Below are 19869 nucleotides of genomic sequence, written 5' to 3'. Positions count from 1 at the left end.
TAGTTAAACAGAGGGAAGGACAGTAATCCAGCATATAAAGTAGATTTCTTGCAATTCAGTTTGACAGCCATCTAACTGGTCTTCCTCCTTCAACTCTTGCCCTCCCCTGACAGCCTATTGTCCACCCTCCACCCTCAACACTTTGTGTTCTGTGTTGGAAACTCTAACGGTAACCCATCACTTTCAGAGAAAATCACAGCTTGGAGCATCTTCCATTTCCTGGCCTCTAGCTATCTCTGCAATCAGATCAGCTATCATCCTTATCCATCTTTTTTTCCAATTCAGCCCCTTCTGCTTCCTTGTTCTTCCTCAGTGAGCCAAATAGCCAAACACATGTTCACCTCCTGTCTGCTGGAGTATTTTCCCCACATATTGACATCCCCTCCTTTATTTCATTAAGGGCTCTGCTCAAATATCTCGTCATCGAGGACTTCCCTAACCACCCTATTGAAATTGCACCCACTTTTAGTTGTTTACTTAAGGACCCTCCTCCCATAAATTTGTGTATTTTCTACTTCTCTCCCCAGGCTCAACCAGAATATAAGCTTGGTGAAAGAAGAGACTTTTGTTTTTTCACAGCTATGCCCCCAGCTCTTGGACAATTCCTAGCATTAAAAAGAGTAAAAATGGGAATAAAACTGTGTAGAAGCAAAATTGTCTGCACATACACAACATACAGTTTACCTATGTAGAAAACCCAAAAGAACATACAGACATATTAATTAGTGAGAATTTAGCAAGGTTGCTGGATATAAACATCAGCTTTAGCTAAAAACAGAAAATGTAGTAAGTAAAAATACACCATAAGAACAGCATCAAAACGTATAAAGTCCCTAGGAAATATAAACAAAAGACATTTATGGAGAAAATTATAAAACTTTATTGAAAGACACTTAAAAAGGCTAAGTAAATGAAGAACTGTATCATGTTCATGGATTGGAAGACTCAACATTGTATTATTTAGTCTATAAATTCAGTACAAATCCAATAAAAATTCCAACATTTTTGTTTTGTTTTAGAACTTGTCAATCTAATTCTAAAAGTTGTACAGAAGAGCAAATGGCTAAGAAGAGCCAAGATACTCCCAAGGAAGAAAAATTTGGTGGTGATTTTTTTTGGAGGTGGGATTTGTCCTGAGATATGAAGTCCTGTTTCTAAAGTTGTAGTACTCAGGATTGTATAGTACGGCCACAAGGTTAGACAAATTGACTGAAAAGAAATAATCAACAGACCCACCCACACAGAGACTTTACTTATGAAAGAGCTGGTGTTATAGATCAGTAGGAAAAGAATAAAGTATTCAGAGAATGGTGCTGGGGCAACAACCACTTATCCATATGGGAAAAAATACTATATTGAACTTCTATCTCTTACTTTTCACAAAAATCAGTTCAGAGCAGACTAAAGACAAATGTGAAAAGCAAGACTATAAAAGGTTTACAATGCAAGAAAGAATATCTCTATGACTTTGGGTAGGAAATGATCCCCCTACCATCAAGCTAATTTGTATTCAGCTTTATCAGATACTTTTCAAAACCAGTTATTTCCAGGAGGACAGGGTTGACAATCCATAACATTTCACAACTTTCAAACTCCCCTCCCCCAAAAGTCAACAGTCTTCTGTTGTGTTTGAAAAGGCGGGAGTTCTCAGAAAGGGTGGATATTTCACAAGAGGCATGTAAGATCTTTTCACAGGTCAACTCAGACATGGAAGAAAGGAACTAAAAACTCTAAGATTATCAATGCAATGATCTACAAACTACAAACAGGAATCTTGGCTTTTTGGAGCAACACCATCTTGATGTTATCACCAGGAAGCCTGAGTACTGTTACCCAGCATGGGATTTTAGGGGAGCCAAGGCCACATCACAACTATTTCAGGAAGTCAAGCATATGCTGACGGCATCAGGAAAGAAGACATGAAGTTTTGCTTCTCTGTGCTGTAAGGCTTCTAAGCCAAAGTGGCTGACATGTGTGAATGTCAGAGAATCTCTCCTGGGAACCAAGAATAATCTTCAAAAACAAGGACAGAAGATCCCATCTTCCCCCATTTCAAGCCAGCTTCTGAGACTTTCTATTAGTGGTATTTGCACTTTCCACAAAGGACAACAACAATGCGTCTTGTATGCTAACAACGTTAAGTCTGGGGGAAAAAAAAAAAAACACCCAAATTCTACATTTTTATAAAACTTGATTAAAGAAAAATAGTATTTCAAACAGTAAAGTCACTAGAAGTACAGACTATCAAAAAAGTACATTTCACTTGGCATCCCCACTGCCTTCTGCTTTCTGTGACTGGACTGTGGAAGCATCTAGGTTCTTTGCAGCGTTGTTCCCCTCCTTGCCACCATCTGCTTTCCCCTTTCTCCCTTTGGGTAGCTTCTCTCCTTTCTTTGCAGGGGCCTTTTTAGGCCGGGGTTCTGGTTTTGGAGGAGCCGGTTTCGCAGACAAGCGGGCCGATCTCCTCTGCGGCTCATCCTTCACCTTCCCTTTGTCACCTTTAGCATCTCCTTTGGCCTTTCTCTTGGGCATGGTGGCAGCAGCGCTGGGCAGGTGGCTTGGCCAGTCCAGGGAGAGGGGCGGTTTCTGTCTTCCTCACGCTGCTCCTAGAAAGATTTAACAAACACAAAAAGTGTCAACCAAATGGGAAAGACTGACAAATTTAACTACATTAAAATTCAAATTTGGCTATATTAAAATGAATAATTTGTGTAAATCAAAGATAGTATGAAAAAGTAAAAAGATAAGATATAAGACATAAGCAGGCCAAAGATATTCCTAACACACAGAACTGACAAAGGATTTGAATCCAGGATATATAAAGAATTTCTACAGACATATGAGAAAAGGACAAAAGGAAAATTTTAAAACAATGAGCAAAAGTGTAAACAAGTACTTCACAGATGTAGTATAAATGGTGAAGAGCACATAAAGTATGCTCAACCTCATTAGTAGTATGAGAAAGGCATAATAACACCCATCAAACCGGTGGAAACTAAATTGACAAAATCAAGGACTCAGCAGATGTAAAACAATTAAAGTGCTATACACTGCCGGAATGTGTGTTTCTGTGTGTATAAATTAGTGTATTAAATCTGAAAACATTCTGAAAGCAATTTTACTTCTGAGTGTTTCCCTAGAGGAATTTTTGGAGACATGCAGAGGAGATCCTACAAGAATGCTTCTGGTGACTCTGTAATTTCAAAACCCGACATCATCCACTGGCCTTCAGTAAGAGAGTAAATACATTTAGTAGCATCTCTGAAAGGGAATGCTATTCAGAAGCAGAAATGAATAGATGTCAGTGACATGCAAAAACACGAATGAATCTTCAAGAACATACTGTTGGGCAAAAATGACAGGTTGCAAGATATGTGTAGTACTGATCCATTTCCAAGTACAAAAGTAAATGACACATTTAGGCTACAAGCAGGTAGTAAAACTGAAAACAAACAAACAAACAAACCCACAAACAAACAAGGGATAAAGATAAAAATTGGGACAGTAGTCACATCAAAGGGGGTTGAGAAAAGGATGGTGGTTGGAGAGAGGAAGAGGGTCCAGAGAAAGGGGTGGGGGGAAAATCCTCTCCCTTGAACAGAGGTAGGGTAGGGAGGACGACATGGCTGGTGTACTCCTCTCTAGATTCTACACAGAGACATTTTATGTATCTGCCCAAGAATGAATAAAAACTACTTTTAAAAAGTATGTAGCCCAAAGGACAGGTTCAGGGATACACGAAATGGAAAGTGATTTATTTTTAGTCTAGGTCATTAGGACCTGGGCCGATGGCTGGCACTCACAAGCCCTGTGTGAAGTTTTTTAAAGCTTGAGGCCAGGACTAGCTCCTCACACCTCTGCCCCACCCTCGAAAACATTCCTGGGGATTTCTGTAACCTTATGCCCTGTCCCACTCTACAATGTTTTAAGAAAAAAAATATGTGTTATCTTGTCCCTAAAGTGCTCCACAGTCTTGTTTTGTTCTGTTTTGTTCTTGCTGGGCCTCACTATGTGGATACGTAGTGGGCAAACATGTTCCTTGGCTAACAAAAGTGAGCACCTACAAATGGTGCTAAAACATCAAATTTATCTATTTTTCTCCCCATTTTTTTCACCATGACTAAAATTACCGGACATTCTGCATTTTTTTCTTTCACTCACGTGCAATACAGGGAGAAATGTGTTCATATAAAGAAGAAAGGAGAAGCAAAGTGCCTTGAATCAGTCAGTATTTTTTCCTTGATAACCTTGTAAGAAACTTTGGGGACAGAGCAAAATTGAGAGGAGAAACACTTACATTCTCATGCTGAAAGCGACTCACTGAAAAGCTAATGTGAAATTAGCTGGACCCTTCTCTTCCCTTACTGTGCTCTTCCCTTCCTTCTAAATATCTAAATTCCTGAGGGCCGAAAAGTCCCTGTTGCCACAGATGCAAGCTTGCCATTCCAACCCAGGAGATTCTGCCTGCTCTCTGCCGAGAACATGCTTCCCTAAACACTGAATGAATTTATGCCTAATTTATTCCCTTTTTTCTCTCTCCCAAATGTATCACTACAGAAATGTGTGAACAATCCTTACAGAACAAAAGGGTTTTTTTTTTTAAGTCCAAATTCTGACACAATAAAGAAAATAATTTTGAAGGAAAATAATTGAGAAAGATGCCAGAGATCACAGTGGTCAACTCTGGGAATGGTAAAGGTATGCCCATAAAGGAACAGGGAGGAAAAGACAGCTGTTCGTAAAATGAGCAAACCAACATTGAGAGATATTTTATGGCATGAAAATCATCTAGTATTCGGGTCACGTGGTTTATACCTGTTGCCCTGGCATAATTATTTATAATGCTCCCATTCACTCTCAAAGGTGTGCCAGCTTGAAGAGAAAATGAAAATGTCACTCTAAACCTTCTGCATATATTTTTAGAGACCTTTCTGTTACCAGAGAATGAGAGAGGAAACCAAAGGGTGAGCTTTTGTTCTAGGACACACTTCCCTAAAGAATGGACACTCCATACCATTCTCCAACCATCTCACTCCAAAACTGTGTTTCTTAGCCCAAGTCCTGGTGTGGGAATGCTCACAGTCTGTTTCCTGGGCTCAGTCTTCTTCATGTTAGATCCCTTGCAGTCCATCCCAAGCAGGGGGGCCATGATCTCCACATGTCAAAGGCCGAAACACAGCAGGTAACAATAAAGATAAATTCAAGGAAAACAGGCCGCTGTCTGGATGCTGTATCTGAGTACACGAATATGGATTAGTTCCTTGAAACTCACCTTTAGGAAGCTTATCAGGAGACCACGGGCTGACTCTCCAGAGACCTTACAAATTAGGAGACAGATACACAAATAAGGAAAAAGGGCCAGTGGGATAAAAGACATTTCATTTCCGTGAAGGCCAAGGAGGGATGGGAGGGCAGCGTTCTCACCATACAGTGGTGTTAACTGAAAAGAAATTACTTGAGGTGCAGTACCGGGGAACCTTTAAGGACAATGAAACTGTTCTGTACGCACTATAATTGTGGATACATGACCTTATGCATTTAGTAAAACTCAACTGTATACAAAGAGTGAAGTCTACAGTAAACAACGAATTCAGTTAAAAATAATGTGGAAACACTAGCTCATCAGTTGTAACAAATGTACCACACCAATGCAGGTTGTTATTAATAAGAGAAACTTCAAGAACAGGAGAAACTACTTTCTGCTTAATTTGTCTGAAAAACTAAAGCTGGTCTTAAAAAAATAAAGTCTCTGAAAAACTAAAACTGGTCTTAAAAAAATAAAGTCAACTAATTTTTAAAAAACCTATTGTAAGAATTAAAAAGGGGGGGAAATAATTTGTTAGGCCATAAAATAGAGAAGTCACAGGACTACAAATATTCCATCATGCATGTGAGAGAAAAGAAATATTATGAACGGGCAGATAAAACATATAAATAATTGTATAACTTTGGGAACACAGAGATAGGACTTTCAATGCAATCGCCAAGGCAAGAAATTATCAAGACATGGCAACAATTTTTAAAGTTTGGGGAATTTAACAATTCCCCTTTGTTAAAATAACACTTCCAAGGACAGAATTATATTAACAGAGAACAGAACAAACAAAATAGTGAAAGCGTTGAATCATTCATCTTCGCATTGCAAAGAATCTGACTGAAATTCCTGTGAAAGTTCACAATTTAACTCTTCATTTAACCAGACTGCTTGTCCTCTAATGTGGAAAGCTTCTCTCCCTCAGCAGCCTCAGGGGAGAGGGAACATCTACTCCAGCCTTTTTAAAAAATACTTATGTTAGCTACGAAGACTTGCATATTTTCATTAGAAGCAGACCCACGAAGTTTAAATTAACTGGTAGACGTAGCTTTAAAAACACAAAAGTCAAATAAAAAGCAAAGAGTCTATTTCAGCTGCAATAAAAATATGCAAATGAGTAAAATGAGGAGATGCAGGTGTCCTACAGTCTTCTGTGAGGTTAACTGCTGGGAAATCTCCAAATTCTGTCAATAATATATTTAACTCATCAATCTCAGTCCCCAGATATGAGCTGAATTTGTGCCTCCACTCACCCACCCAAATTCATAGGCTGAGGTCCTAACCTCCAGGGCCTCAGATTGTGAATGTATTTGGAGATGGGGACTTTAAAATGTAGTTAAGGTAAAATGGGGTCATATGGGTGGGTCCCAATCCCATATAAGAGTAGATGGGGACACAGACACCACAGAGGGGTAACCGTGCAAAGAGGTAGCAAGGTGACCATCTGTGAGCTAAGAAGAGAGGCCTCGGAAGAAACCAAAGTGCCACCATCTCGATGCTGGACTTCCAGCCTTCAGAACTGTGAGAAAATAAATTTCTGTGGCTCACCACACACATCCTGTTGCGGCAGCCCTAGCGGACTACCACAGGAGGAAGGAGTGTAAAGACCTTAGGGACCTACAACACATCTCGGATTAGATTCATTTTGAGGTTTTGCATAGCTCTCAAAATCCTTTTCCCATATTTTTTTTCTCTTTCATTATAGGCCTGACTCCAGTATCCATGGAGAAAATCCTACTTCATCCCACACACCCCACCCCATTCCCAGCAAACGGGTACGAGGCACATTTCAGCAGCATCCTTTGGTTCCCTGTTATTGACCCGGATTTCTGGGAAATAGTTGTAACTTGGTTCTAGTCTTGATCCCACCCCCAAAGTCAGAAGGCCACCTTCTTCGCTCTGTACCTTGGGGTTGCAGGGAAGACCTGGGAGAAGGCTGCTAACACCAAGCTTAGGAAAGAGGATAAAGCCTATAACAAAATAAAAAGTTGTAGGTAGGGTGCAGTGGGCTGCAGGAGCAAGAGCTCTCTAGCCACAATCTAGAGCCCACTTGTTCTCCACCTTCCAAAGGAAGTATCAGCCACGGTGGGCAGCCTGAGCTTCCCTTTGGCATTGAGGGAGACTGGGGGAGGAAAGGGTGGTAGAAAGAAGTGAGAAAGGGTAGAGTGTCTGAAACTGTAGGTCTCCTTCTGCATTTTGCCAGAAAACACCTAGTTGAAAGAGAAGCAGAGAGCCATAGACTTTCAATGAAATGGTCACCCATCTGCAACTGGTGGTCTTGGGGCACACTCGGTTTCCCAGCTACAGGACTCCCGCCCATAGGCATCACAGAGGGATGGGAGAGGACAACTCTCCCAGCACCTCCCAGGCCCCTGAGACCCATGCGTCCTTTCAGGGCACCACATTAACCCGTATTTCTGAGAAGAGACTTCAAATGAAAATGTCTCAGATACAACTCTAGGAGCACGTACCAAAGCTAACTATTGTCTTGCTAACAAGGAAATTAACAAGATGGTAAAAGCAAGGGTTTTTCTGAGACGGTATGATAATGGACGGGGAAGACGGAGCTGGGGAGAGAGAAGAGAAGCAAAACCACAGCTCATTAGGTAAAGATTATTCTTTCTTTTTTCAGGGCCGTAAAAACACCATATTCATAGTAGTCATTCATTTCAGGGAACGTAGAGCTATGGGGCCTGAGAGACTAGGCCTAAAAGTAGTAGCAGCAGCAGCAGGAACAAAAACAACGGAAGCAGGAGTAGTCGTGATAATACATCCAAGACAACCCTTAGGATATACCCGAGGCTGTCAGGGAATATCCAGACTTTTCTGCACCGGGAAAGCCCCTGATGGATGCAATGGCCACGGAAGCAAGCCGTGTGTCAGCCAGAGGTCGGAGGCCACACACAGCGCTCAAGATGTGAATTTCAACAGGGGCTGCCAGGGGCTTTCCTCAAGCTTCGAGGCGACGCGCGGAATCCACAGCTGGTCCGCTTCTTAACTTTGGGTTCGTTTTCTTTTTTTTGGCGGGGAGCGCACAGGGCCAAGTGGCGGAAGCCGCGGGCCTTGGGCGTCCGCCGGGTGGGCTCTCCCGAAGGCGAGGCCTCACGGAGCGGGGCAGCGGGGAGGGCGAGGCCGCGGCCAGGCCAGGCCGGTCCACCCGCCCGACCGCTCCCAGCCGCGGGCTCGCGCCGCCGCCCCCAACTCCGCCCTGGCGTCTCCGCCCGGCCGCGGGCGCGGCTCCCGGAGACTGGCGCTCCCCGCCGCCAGCGGTCGGGTTACTGTGGAGAGGCGGGCTGGGCGGGCGGCGGCGCTCACCGCGACCGGGCCCGACCGCCCGAGGGTCTCCAGCACGCGGGGGGCGGCCGGGCCACCCACTGTCGGGAGGCGCGCGCGGAAGCCTCCGCTGCTTACCCGAGTCCCGCGGCCGTCCGAGAGGCGCGGGCGCCCAGGTGCCGCCCGGGCCGCGCGGGTGCCCTCAGCTGGGGCAGGGCCGGCGCGGGCCGTGGGGCCGAGGGGAGACGCGCGCAGTGGGCCCTGCCGGGAACAGGAAGGTGGCGGGCGGCGAGGAACCGCTTCCGGGGCTGCGGGCTGCCGGCCGCCTCGCGTCGGAGCGGGGGAGAGCCGCTTCTCCCCTCGCGATACGTCAGGCCGCCGCCGGGGCCGCGGGACTCCGACCCACCTCGGGCGGTGCAGCTTCCGCACCGCGGCCAGGCCGCAAGACAACAGAAGGCGGGGAACGTATTTACGAAGATGTGATATATATATATATATACATACACATTTATTTTTTTAATGCATGAGAAAATTTTTTAATTAGTTAAAAGAGATTCCCATATGTTTCCGCCCGGTTTCGAACCGGGGACCTTTCGCGTGTGAGGCGAACGTGATAACCACTACACTACGGAAACGCCACGGCGAAACGCTACTCCAGAGTGCAATTCTCCCTGCCCAACACGCCCTCGCGTCCTTGCAGATGAGTATTTATATGCGTGCGCGTCCGTGCACCCCGAGCGCTCACAAGAAGTGTGCCACTGAACGCAGATCAAGCTCTTGCAGTGTACAAACCTAAAACCAAATCTTTACCCATTTATTCTGAAAATGACCAGTTGGAGGAAAACAATAGGGTCCTCAATCTTTATGAAACTCGACCGCAATGGGCATGCCCTGGCACCGTGCACATTCCGCGCGCACCCGGCTCGACAGAGGGTGACGACCCCAGCTGTGCTAAAAGCGCCGGCTTCTTGCCGCGGAGAACTTGCAGGTAAACCTCCCTTCGCCCCAATTTTCGGACTCCATAGACCTCGGCGGTGTGCGCAGAGGAAAGGAGTAAAAGAGAATCGCGCGCCCCGAGCCAGCCAGGAGTCGAACCTGGAATCTTCTGATCCGTAGTCAGACGCGTTATCCATTGCGCCACTGGCCCGCGCGGGAATGTGGGGGCGCCTGTCCGCCTTCGTGAGGACGCAGGCGCCGGCGGGTCCCGGCGAGGCGCGCTCGCGCTGGGGTCGCGCTCCCCGCTGCCCAGGCTGCGCGCCCGGCGGGTCCCCTGCAGCCGCCTGCTCACGCCCCAGCGGCCGCGTGCTCTCTGCCCGCGCCCCCCCTGCATCCACGCGTTCGCTCACCAGCTTGTGTTACCTGCCGTTCGAGGCGATCCGAGGAGAAGAGAGATACGATCCCTGCCCTTCGCGAGGCTCACGACCGAGAAGCATTACCTAAGTAAAACAAGCACGATAAGCCCCTGAAGGCAAACCGGGAAGGCTCGGGAAGCAGCATCGGCCCGCACGCACAGGCATGCCCTCACGCGTTCGCTTTCTCAGCAAGCGCAGAAGCATCTCTTCCGTGTGCGAACTCGGCCTCTCTGTATTTCGGAGAAGTAATTGTTATCTCCATGCCTGGGGGAGCGCTGCGAACAGGCTGAGGGCTGTTAACCGACCGAGTGAAACTGCCCGATATTGAGGACATACGCGATGAGTTTAGAAAATAGTTGTTTTCAGCTCATAAGATGTCAGCAGCCCTTAGGAAGATCATACAGGTTGCTGCTCTTACTGCACAACAGTAAAGTCTATCTACTAAGGAATTTCCCCAGGACAGTAGAGCAGAGGACTTCTGACGAGGTGTTGTACTGTACCCAATGGGCTGCCTCACAAAATAACTTTTAAATATAACGAAAAAAGATAAATAAAGAAGATGTCAAAGGGCAATCAATTGTATTGGAATATGTTATTAAAATATTTAAAAATGTATGATATGGTAATACTTGTGCTCCTTTATTAATGCACGAAATGACAATATACAGCAGGAGGCCTAATAAATACTGTAATTTCAAAGCACTCATGAGCATAAATGGTATTTAAAGCAATTTGTAACAACTGTACTTTGATGTAAAATATGTGATTTCTGAAAGTGATAAAGTCAAAAAGTCTGAAATACAACCGTGATCTGTTGCCTACATTCATAGTCGAAGAAAACCCATAATTTCAGTAACAAGTTAGTCCAGATAAAAATGTATTTTCCCAACCCCGTTCAGAGACTATCCCCTCCCTATCAGAAGCAAAAGGAGATTTCTAAAAAGAAGTTTGGAAACATGAACAATGATGCTTGAATTTTCAGAAATGAAGCAAACAGGTGATTCTTGGTCCTATTTTATGCTAATCACATACCCAGCATGGACAGAGCAGATCCCAAGGTGTCACTGGAGCCATTGATTCCATCTTGCACCACTAAAATGGGCTTCAGCTCAGAGAACTGGAGGCCCTGTCCACATTTACTCTCTCCTCAGTGTCTACAAACACCTCCCTTTGTTGTGCAGATTTTGAAAGCTTCTCCTGCTGCTTCAAACCTCTCTCAGGTTCACAACCCGACATGAGCGGAGGCAAGCTTTCATTCGTTTTTGGAGAGCTTTCTCCCGTGCCTTCTTTTCTGAAAGTTCCAGTTTCTAGTTTCCAGTCTTTTCTTCAGCGGCTGTACCAGTCAGAGAAACAGAGTCCAGAAAAAACAGAACCAGTAAAAGAATATGAATGAATGAAGAAGTATTTCTAGGACTGGCAAGTCTGAACTCTGCTGGGAGGGCCTGTACTTTAGAAAATGTCAGGCAGGATCTGATGCGACAATCTTGAAACCGAATTTCTTTTTCCTCAGGAAAATTTCCATTTTTTTTTCAAAGCCTTTCAACTGTTGGAAATAATAATTGGTTCAGCTGGTAGGCTCACCCATATTACTGTCAACTAACTGTAGATATTATAGTATATATTATATTATATTATATTATATTATATTATATTATATTATATTGTATTATATTATATTATATATATTATGGTCAACTAATTGTAGATATTAGCCGTATTTACAAAATAGCTTTGTAGCAATCTGTAGATTAGTGTTCAGTTGAATAACTGGATAGCATAGCCTAGCCGAGCGAGCACATCAGGTGCTGGACTCCTCTCTGTCCTCTGTGTCTCAGTACACTGTCCTTCGGGTTTCTCTCTCAAGTGTATGGAAAATGTCACTATCTGCCGCTCACCTGTTGTCAGCAGTCTATGACATGGAGATCTGCACCTTCTTCAATTTCAGATGTGTTCAAGAGAGCCAATGTGAGAGTCCCTTCCATGGTCTTTGCTAGTCACACTGGGAATTGAGTAGAAAGTAGAATTCACACCCAGATTTCTGGAAATGACTGCTCTAAGTTCTAAGTCTTAGTCCCCCCCCCCCCCCCAAGATTTGTGTCTGGCTTGTTACACAGCTGACTTCCAAGAATTGCTGTGCACATTTTGACAGCTGCTCACCAAAGGAAAAACCCAAACAAAATACTGTTGGTTCTATCATCCTTCTGCCTGCCACAGTTAGGTCAAAGCTGTTGGAGAAGTGACTGTGCAGTTTGTGATTATACTGACTCCAGGCACGCTAATAATAACATGATGGTTAATCTTATAATATTAAAGAAATAGGTGCTTACTTCATGGAGTCTCAAACTGGTTCAGAGACTTTGTCTGTTTTACTGAAATAAGAAATCTAGTAGTAGAGTCACGTTTTCACACTCAGCCCCACACTCCCCATCATGCATGTAGGTGGGGGTTAAGTGCCAACTGCTGTCTTTTAGAGTGTGACAGCAAAATCCTTCAAATGTTGATACAGGGTAGAAAAACTGAAATGTGGATTTTGGAATTATCACCATGACAATAAATTTCAGGCAACATAGCCAATCATAATTTCACTGGGGAGGTTACTTTCACAGTTATGGCTCCATGATTTGTAAAATCTTGGGAGTTTCACTGATGCTCTCTGTTCAAATTTCATTCCCAAGGACAGATTTATTTTACAGAGAATAGAAGAAACTGGGAACAGTTACAAATACACAAGTCCCCATGACAATATAGAAATTCTTGTGAATGCTCTCAATTTGACACCTTATCAAACAGATCCTTTGGACAAGTTTTTGGGACTAGAAAGCTTCTCTCCCTCTCTAGTTGCAGAGGAGAGGGGGTCGCTCCTTTCTGTCTAAGACTGGGTTTTAAATATGAAGTCTTGTATTTTTAAGGTGTGACTCTAGAATTCCGTTAGTCAACATTATAAGCAAGAAACAAGCAGGTGAAACCCAATTTTACGGAAAAAAATGGGGTTAGGAATGACTGGACTTTTAATTAAACACTGAACTATAGGACCAAGAGCTCGCTTCCCGAGGGACCAATTCTTGGTGCTGGGAGTGATCCGGGGTGAGCAGAGCGCGTTTCCCGCCTCGGGCCGCAGGTCACACTCCGCTCGGAGGCAGGAGAACCGCCCTCCCCGCAGTTTCTGGGACTAGACGCCTCTGGCGCCGCCGGAAGGGGACTCAGTTTTCCTGCAGCAGCGCGGTTTCTTAGGTCTTCCCGGGGCGAAGCGGGAACTGCTTCATCTTTAGGGTCTGGAGAAGCATCTGGGCTACTCCCGACCCTCAATGGTGAAAAAAATCCAGAAATGCACCCAAGAAAAACAAAGATCATTCCTTTTCACTGTCGATTTGAATCCAAGGAGTCGTGCTGGCTCCGTGGCTTAGCTGGTTAAAGCGCCTGTCTAGTAAACAGGAGATCCTGGGTTCGAATCCCAGCGGGGCCTTTTGTGGTTTTCCCACCCTCAAGGAAGAGGACGAGCGATCCAAGTGTAATATTAGGGGTAAATTCCCCTACGGAATTTAACTCAAGCGTTTTATACGGGTCTAAGGGTGGGCGTTTTGACTGTTTGCGAAGAGAAGGTATAAAGATGAAGTTGCCTTCTTTTAGGGAGAAAGAATTTCTATCTTTCTTGATGTCAACATCTTTATTTCGCATGTAATACATTTTAGCACATTACTAAAGGAACAGGGGAAAGCAGCACGCAAAATCACCAACTTTAAACTACAAGCAACAGCATCATCTCAGGTCATTCTATTCTCTTTCCTAAGGGAATTCCAAATGCACACTCCCAATCTGTAGGCGGTATTTTTAGAAAGGCCAACCTCAGCGGTGATTGATAATTGTGTTGTTGGCAGCCACTAAAACCCAGCCGCATAACATAAGTAAGTAATTTAAAAGGTGGTTTTGTGCCCGGAGTTTTTCGGATGGGAAAATCAAACAGGAACACATATTTGTCATCAAGATTTCAGAAAAGAAGTCTTCAGGGAGAAGCATCTACTTGATTATATTATCAGAGTGGCTAGCCCCCTAGAACAAGCAGACCTGAAAATGGCAGCTTCCAGGCTGATTTGAGGAAGTCCAGAAGAACTGAGGCGCCTACTCCTAAACTCTCCAAGAGGGAAGGGGGAAAAAAGGGGGAAGTGGAAAAGTAGTCTGGAGTTCTACTCGCAGCCAGGGCCCTACAGAAACCAAATCAAGAGAAATGGAACCTCACTGTAGCTGTTAGCAACTCTCTTGTTCATCTCCCACCAGCAAGCTCCCCACCACCCCATGCAGAAAGTTCCACCAGCTGGCTTTTACCTTCAGAGCACATTATTTTATGTAGATGGTCAAGGGTTGACTATGATCTCTTGTCCTATCTGTAGAAACAAAATGTCCCAGGACTCTGAGGACTAGTTCAGGAAACAACTCTATTCTTATGGAGAATTGCTCCACGCACTCTGCCACTTAACTCCCACTTTTCTTTATAGGCATCACACAGCAATGGAAAGGCATTTTTTCACTACATCCTCCCATCCTTTAATCACGAAAGCCTTTCTTCCAGGTCTCGAGTACAGACGTCTATCAAATGCAGAGGACAGCTGAGTCACCAGGTAGAAGTCAACACTAGACCACGACTATTACTGAATCTGACTTAAGCTTCACTCTCTGGATCCATCAGGGTCCAGGAATGCCTTTCCTGGGATGCTTCCTGCTCAGAGGCCCTCAGTAGATCTGCACCATTGAGGTAAGGGCACTGGTTACTGAAGCAATGGAATATTCCGGGTGAGGATTCTAACCAACTTCTGCAGGCTGGGGAGAAGACATAGACAAAGTGCTCCAGGCAAAGGAAATGACATGTGACCAGAGGTTACAAAGTGGAAGCAATGAGGGGAGAAGGTGTGTCTGCACCTCAAACTCTTCTTTGTGTGGATATGACCAAAGGCCTCATGAAGACCCCAGATGCACTTGACCTGACAGCTGAGAAGTATCATGTACTTCATGGGGTTTTTGTTTTTGTTTTATTTTGTTTTTGCTTCATGGGTTCTTGTTTTGTTTTTGCTTCGTGGGTTTTTGTTTCGTTTTCAAACAGACCATGTGTTACCAAAGCAGGAAGGGTGGCTTTTGAATTTACCGGTTGTGAAGTAAGTCGAGTCTCTAGCTGGACTGCTATGGTTCTCCTGGGAGGAGATGGAGAAAGAAGGGACTGTGTTTCCCATTTGACCCTGGATAGCAACACTCCTCTACTTGCTTTTTATCTGACTTTATTGCCAACCTGTCTATGTCCTGGGGCAAGGGCTGTCTCTGGATCTCCAGAGTTCCACACCGGCCCCAGAGATAGCAGATACCCTGTCAGGGGAAAAGGTAGCATTTATCTGGTGTTTATTCTTTTCCAGGCATTTGGTATTTGCCAAGCACTCGATATATGCTAAGTCATGCAATGCCCGCTGCATCCTTACAAAAGAAGGTTCCATTATTTCCCCTACTTTAAGAGGAGGCACCAAGGTACAGGGGTACAAAGTCACTAGCCTGGAAGGTCATACAGCTCAGAAGTGGCAGAGTCAGGGGTAAGCCCATGTAGCCTCAATAGCATTGTACCAACCTGTTGGGCCTCCAGATATCTCTAAATGCTTCTCTTTGCACTTATTTGCCATTTCCTCCTCTGTCATATGCTGCCGAGGCCCAAGTGGGGACTCGAAATGGGCAGAAATGGACTGAACTTGTGGCCACCTAGGCAATTAAGAGGAAACCTTGTTTGGTTGTTCCTTTCTAACCTTACTGATGACAATCTTTCTATGAAATACCAATTCACTTTTCTTTCAGTGTATGTATGGATGCTTCTGTGAATTTTGAGGAATTTAGGAGAAGGTTGAATGATTCTGAATATCAGCGATCATAAAACAGATTCACCCTGTTTTCCATCTTTGTAAGCAGGTATTAGATTGGATTTCTTTTTAAAAAAGGAAAGGTGAGGAGAAGATTCTAGTTACCTGAGATTTTTCATTACTTGTGGCTTGGCAATAAATCATGTAAGAATAATAATATCCTCAAGTTTGGAGTTCAAAATAGAAACACTGTTTGCTAATATTTGTAACTAGCTATTAATGCTTAAGATAAACAGGCTGGAAATCAGGAAACTTGAACCTGAGGGATATTTCTGAAGATGTCACTAAACACGAATTTCTGTGTTTCTAAATCACATTCCCTGGGTCCTGGATCCTGTTATGAAGTGCAAATTTTGCAAACTGCCAGGCCCTCATGACCTGCCCTTGGCTCCCACTGTATGTCAAGGAAAGCTTCACAATGGAGTATGTAGAAGATGTTCACTGATGGTGCCCTTTTCTGTCGTGACCAGGCGTGGGGCCCAATTTGGGAGTCATCCCTGTGTGAGTAGGCAAAGACACCCTTGCCCATCTCTGTGTAGCAATTAAAAGCGATTGGTCTAGCAACATAAATAAACCTAAACACCCTAGTAGGGCAGGAATAAAGTAAAAATAGAATGGGATACATGAAACAGCGTCATTTATGTGAATTAAAAACGCGAGAGCTAAAAGCAAAAGTATATGTTCTGCAAACACGTTTAGAAAGAAAAAGATGACCTTTCTCCAGTAATTTCTTATGGGGGTGGGAGATAGGAAATGAGATTGAGAAAAGGGTATTAAAAAGAAATCTGTAAGTAAACAAAACAAAAGAGGGGCCCTGGAAAGATCAGTGTAATTTAGGAGTTGACATTCCTTCAATTTCTTGAATGTAATAAAGAGGAGATGAGATGAAAATTATTAGTTTTTAAATGTCTTCCAGGTACAGAGTGCTTAATTATAGAGCGATGATAAGAAATTTTTAAAAACTGATTATTCCACGTGGAGAATATAGGAAAAAGTGGTGGGATACGTTCACTGAAAAACGACAGTTTGTCAGGAGTGGGATTCGAACCCACGCCTCCAGGGGAGACTGCGACCTGAACGCAGCGCCTTAGACCGCTCGGCCATCCTGACCCTGCTGGTCGGTGTGTTGCTCCAAATTTATTTCTGGGTCTGCAGAAACACTATTCCCTTTGCTCAAGACACGAGAACTCCGGTGAAAGAGTGACCGAAAGTACGCCTTGGAGAGCCGCCCGGGGCGCTCGGTTGCCGGGTGGCCGATGGGCACCGGCCGTGCAACCTCGGATTCGGGCCCCCGGGGGGGGCGGGCCGGGGGCGGGCAGGGCACTCTCCATCCTCTCGGCCGCATGCTGGTGAGATAGTGAAAGCCCCCGCGATGCCGGAGTGCACACGCTGTCCCAGGAGGCGCCAGGTCGCTGCCGGGGAGTGCGGCGGAGGCCGGGCCCGCAGGTGCTCGCAGACTCCCCAGGCTCTCCTGTGAACCGCCCAGCCGGTGCTTAGCCCCCCAGCCCCCGACCCCCACCCCGGGAACCGGCTGGTCCGGCGTCTCGTTCTGAGTGCATTTAGCTCTCTGCATGAGGATCTGCGGGCGTTGCTGTACGGGCGTTTTACTGCAATAGTTCCCAAAGGAAACAAAAAGCGAGTCGTTTCTGTATCTCGTAGACCCGGCGGGGGGCGCCCTTGACACCAGGCGTCTCCTGCAGCCACTTTCCGAACGTACCTAAGGTCAGGCGGGACCCGCTTCGGGTTTTCTCGCCCGGCGTCACGGTCAGGACCCTGTGCCCAGAAGAGCACCGACCCGAAGCGCGAGTTTCAGACAAACTCGAACTAGTCCGCTGACCGCCAGGCGGATTTTAGACCCGTCGTCTCGCCTCTGTCCACCCGAGAACGTGCTTTCCGGGGCGCTTCACGGCTACGTCTAAATTCCGTGGAAGGACTCCAGTGCTTCGCCTCTTCAATTATGCACCAAATCTGCACCCCCAGGGAACCAATTAAAGGCAAATTCCCAGGCCCATCCCGACCTACCGAATCGGACGCCACGGGGAGAGTCCAGCCGCGCGCGGCTAGCAGGCGCTCCGCGTAATTCCCAGCCGTGCCCAGGTGTGCGAGGCACCCGCTTAAAGCACAATAACCCTGTAGCTCTTCACCGACGCTCCGCTCTGCCCTCCGCAGGAGGTGAAACGGGAAAGCCTGTGGATAGTGCCACCTGGGAATGGCATTTGGTAAGATTTCCCTCCACCCCTAGGGGATGTTCGTATGCACCCAAGTTTGAGATCATTATTTTAGGGTGAATCTTTCTTTTAAGGGCAAGGTGGAAGAGCCGCATTCAGAAGTGTTCAGGTCTCTGTGCTACAGGGCTCTGGGCCCAACAGGTGTGAATCAGAGTGCAGGAGCTCAAAGCGCTCTTGCAAGGGATGCTCGCAAGGGATGCGCGTGGGCTCCGTGTGTGCGCGCCCACCTGTGCCGCCATGTCTGCACGTGGCTCACTGCATATAGCCATGGTGACTATCCCCGAAGGAAGGTGCTCCCCGGTACCTGAAAAGCCAGAACCCAACCTCTCCGGGAGGAAAAATGAAAACAATCTGTAGAGAAGGTTAGAATCCGATTATTGGAGTGGTTATATAGGAGGAGATGGTATGTAAGCATTTTCTGAAGACAAATATCTCTCTCAAGGATGCAGATAAACTTTCTGAGTTTTAGAAGTCCAGCAATGACCACTGTCGTCTCTTAGAAAATTGGGAACCAACACTGATCATTTCCTCTAGGCGCTGGTAGCTGGTGCCAGCTGGAAAGAGAGCCTCAAGTCTCATCAGGTAAGTTCTTCCTCATTAGTGTCTCATGCAAAGAGGATAGACCTGGGGGAGGTGGGAAGAGATGGAAAGGGACACAAATGTTTCCAACGAATCTACTGTCAGCTCAGTACTCTTGTCTGGTGGCCATTCTCCTTAAATGTTCAAAGAAATCATGGATTTGGGGGAGGTCAAGGGGGAAGGGGAGAGGAGTCACAGAGATGATTAAAACCTGTGATCGTCTTTCTGTTCTCAGAGAGGGGTTCTTGGGGCAGTCCCTTCTGTTCTGGGTGATTTCACGTGTACATTTCAGGTTCCACATTATACTTTACATCACCAGAGCAACTGCTGGAGGTTCTTAAGTATTTTTAAAGAAATCTTGGACTTTGTTTTTCTTTGACTTTCTAAAAGAATAATGTGAGCACAAATGAACACTTAAAGCTAAATAAATAATGTTTTTCTCCCAGGGGGACCGTGGGGGAGGGGTGGCATGGGGTAGACAGCGTCAGCTGAGACATGTTAGAGGCAGGGGCATGGGAAAGAGGACACTGGGTGTTGGGATCCATGAAATGACGGAGGAAGAGGAAGAGGCCCTTTCTATCTGGTTCTCCGGGTGCAGGCCCTTGGGCCAAGTTAAAGGTGGCCCACTTAGTTGCTTTGTTCTTCTCCTGACTTCTTCACACCTAAGACTCTCCCAAGCCAACGGATGTCACCTTGGTAACTTCTAAGGCTCTTCAAACAGGAATCCTCAGACAAGGGCTTTCTAAAGATCACCAAGGTTTTGTTTTGTTTTGTTTTGTTTTCCAATTACAAGGTATTACCATTTAAAATTTCCCCAATATTGCCTCCTCCTGGAAAAGTATTGTTAACATTTGAAGAGGTAGCCTCACTCACCTACACCAGGAGTCCGGCTACCTTTCTAGGAGGAGAGATGGGGTTCCCCCCTAACCCCTCCTTCCCACCCAACCCCACCCCTTCAACCCGGCCTGCAGGGGAGTCTTAGACACACAGACCCCCAGTGGTCAGCCAGCTGCATTCCCATGCAGCTGCTTTCCTGTTTTTATGTCACTTCCACTTGTCGGGTTAAAGAAAAGTTGCAGATGCCGCCTTCAGCAATCAACATACTTATTTATTAGCTTAAGACCGTGGGCAACATCTACTCTGGAAACTGGAAAAAAAAATTCTGGAAATGGAAGGTGTGAGCCCGGAAAAATCTGCAGTCCGTGAGGATGACAAGCCATGTGTAGCCAGGAAAATGC

The 19869-nt window shown here is 45.6% G+C and overlaps 1 protein-coding gene across 4 annotated transcripts; it reads right to left on the bottom strand.

Moving 5' to 3' along the window:
- Nucleotides 1-856: 856 nt before the first annotated feature.
- On the bottom strand, nucleotides 857-8864 carry HMGN4 (high mobility group nucleosomal binding domain 4). Of its 4 annotated transcripts, XM_082731570.1 has the most exons (4): nucleotides 8726-8862; nucleotides 5273-5317; nucleotides 5081-5152; nucleotides 857-2606 (listed from the first exon to the last, which is right to left on the bottom strand). In XM_082731570.1, exon 4 carries the CDS (start codon nucleotides 2530-2532, stop codon nucleotides 2260-2262), a length of 273 nt encoding a protein of 90 aa, XP_082587696.1. In that variant the 5' UTR covers nucleotides 2533-2606; nucleotides 5081-5152; nucleotides 5273-5317; nucleotides 8726-8862; the 3' UTR covers nucleotides 857-2259. The 4 variants fall into 4 exon arrangements, with proteins under 4 accessions (XP_082587696.1, XP_082587695.1, XP_082587697.1 ...); XM_082731569.1 differs by lacking the exon at nucleotides 5081-5152; XM_082731571.1 differs by lacking the exons at nucleotides 5081-5152; nucleotides 5273-5317 and having other exon boundaries at nucleotides 8726-8864.
- Nucleotides 8865-19869: the final 11005 nt, after the last annotated feature.

This window comes from Mustela nivalis, assembly GCF_964662115.1.
Source record: "Mustela nivalis genome assembly, chromosome: 5".
NCBI lineage: Eukaryota > Metazoa > Chordata > Mammalia > Carnivora > Mustelidae > Mustela > Mustela nivalis.
This window is presented reverse-complemented; position numbering and strand designations above follow the sequence as displayed.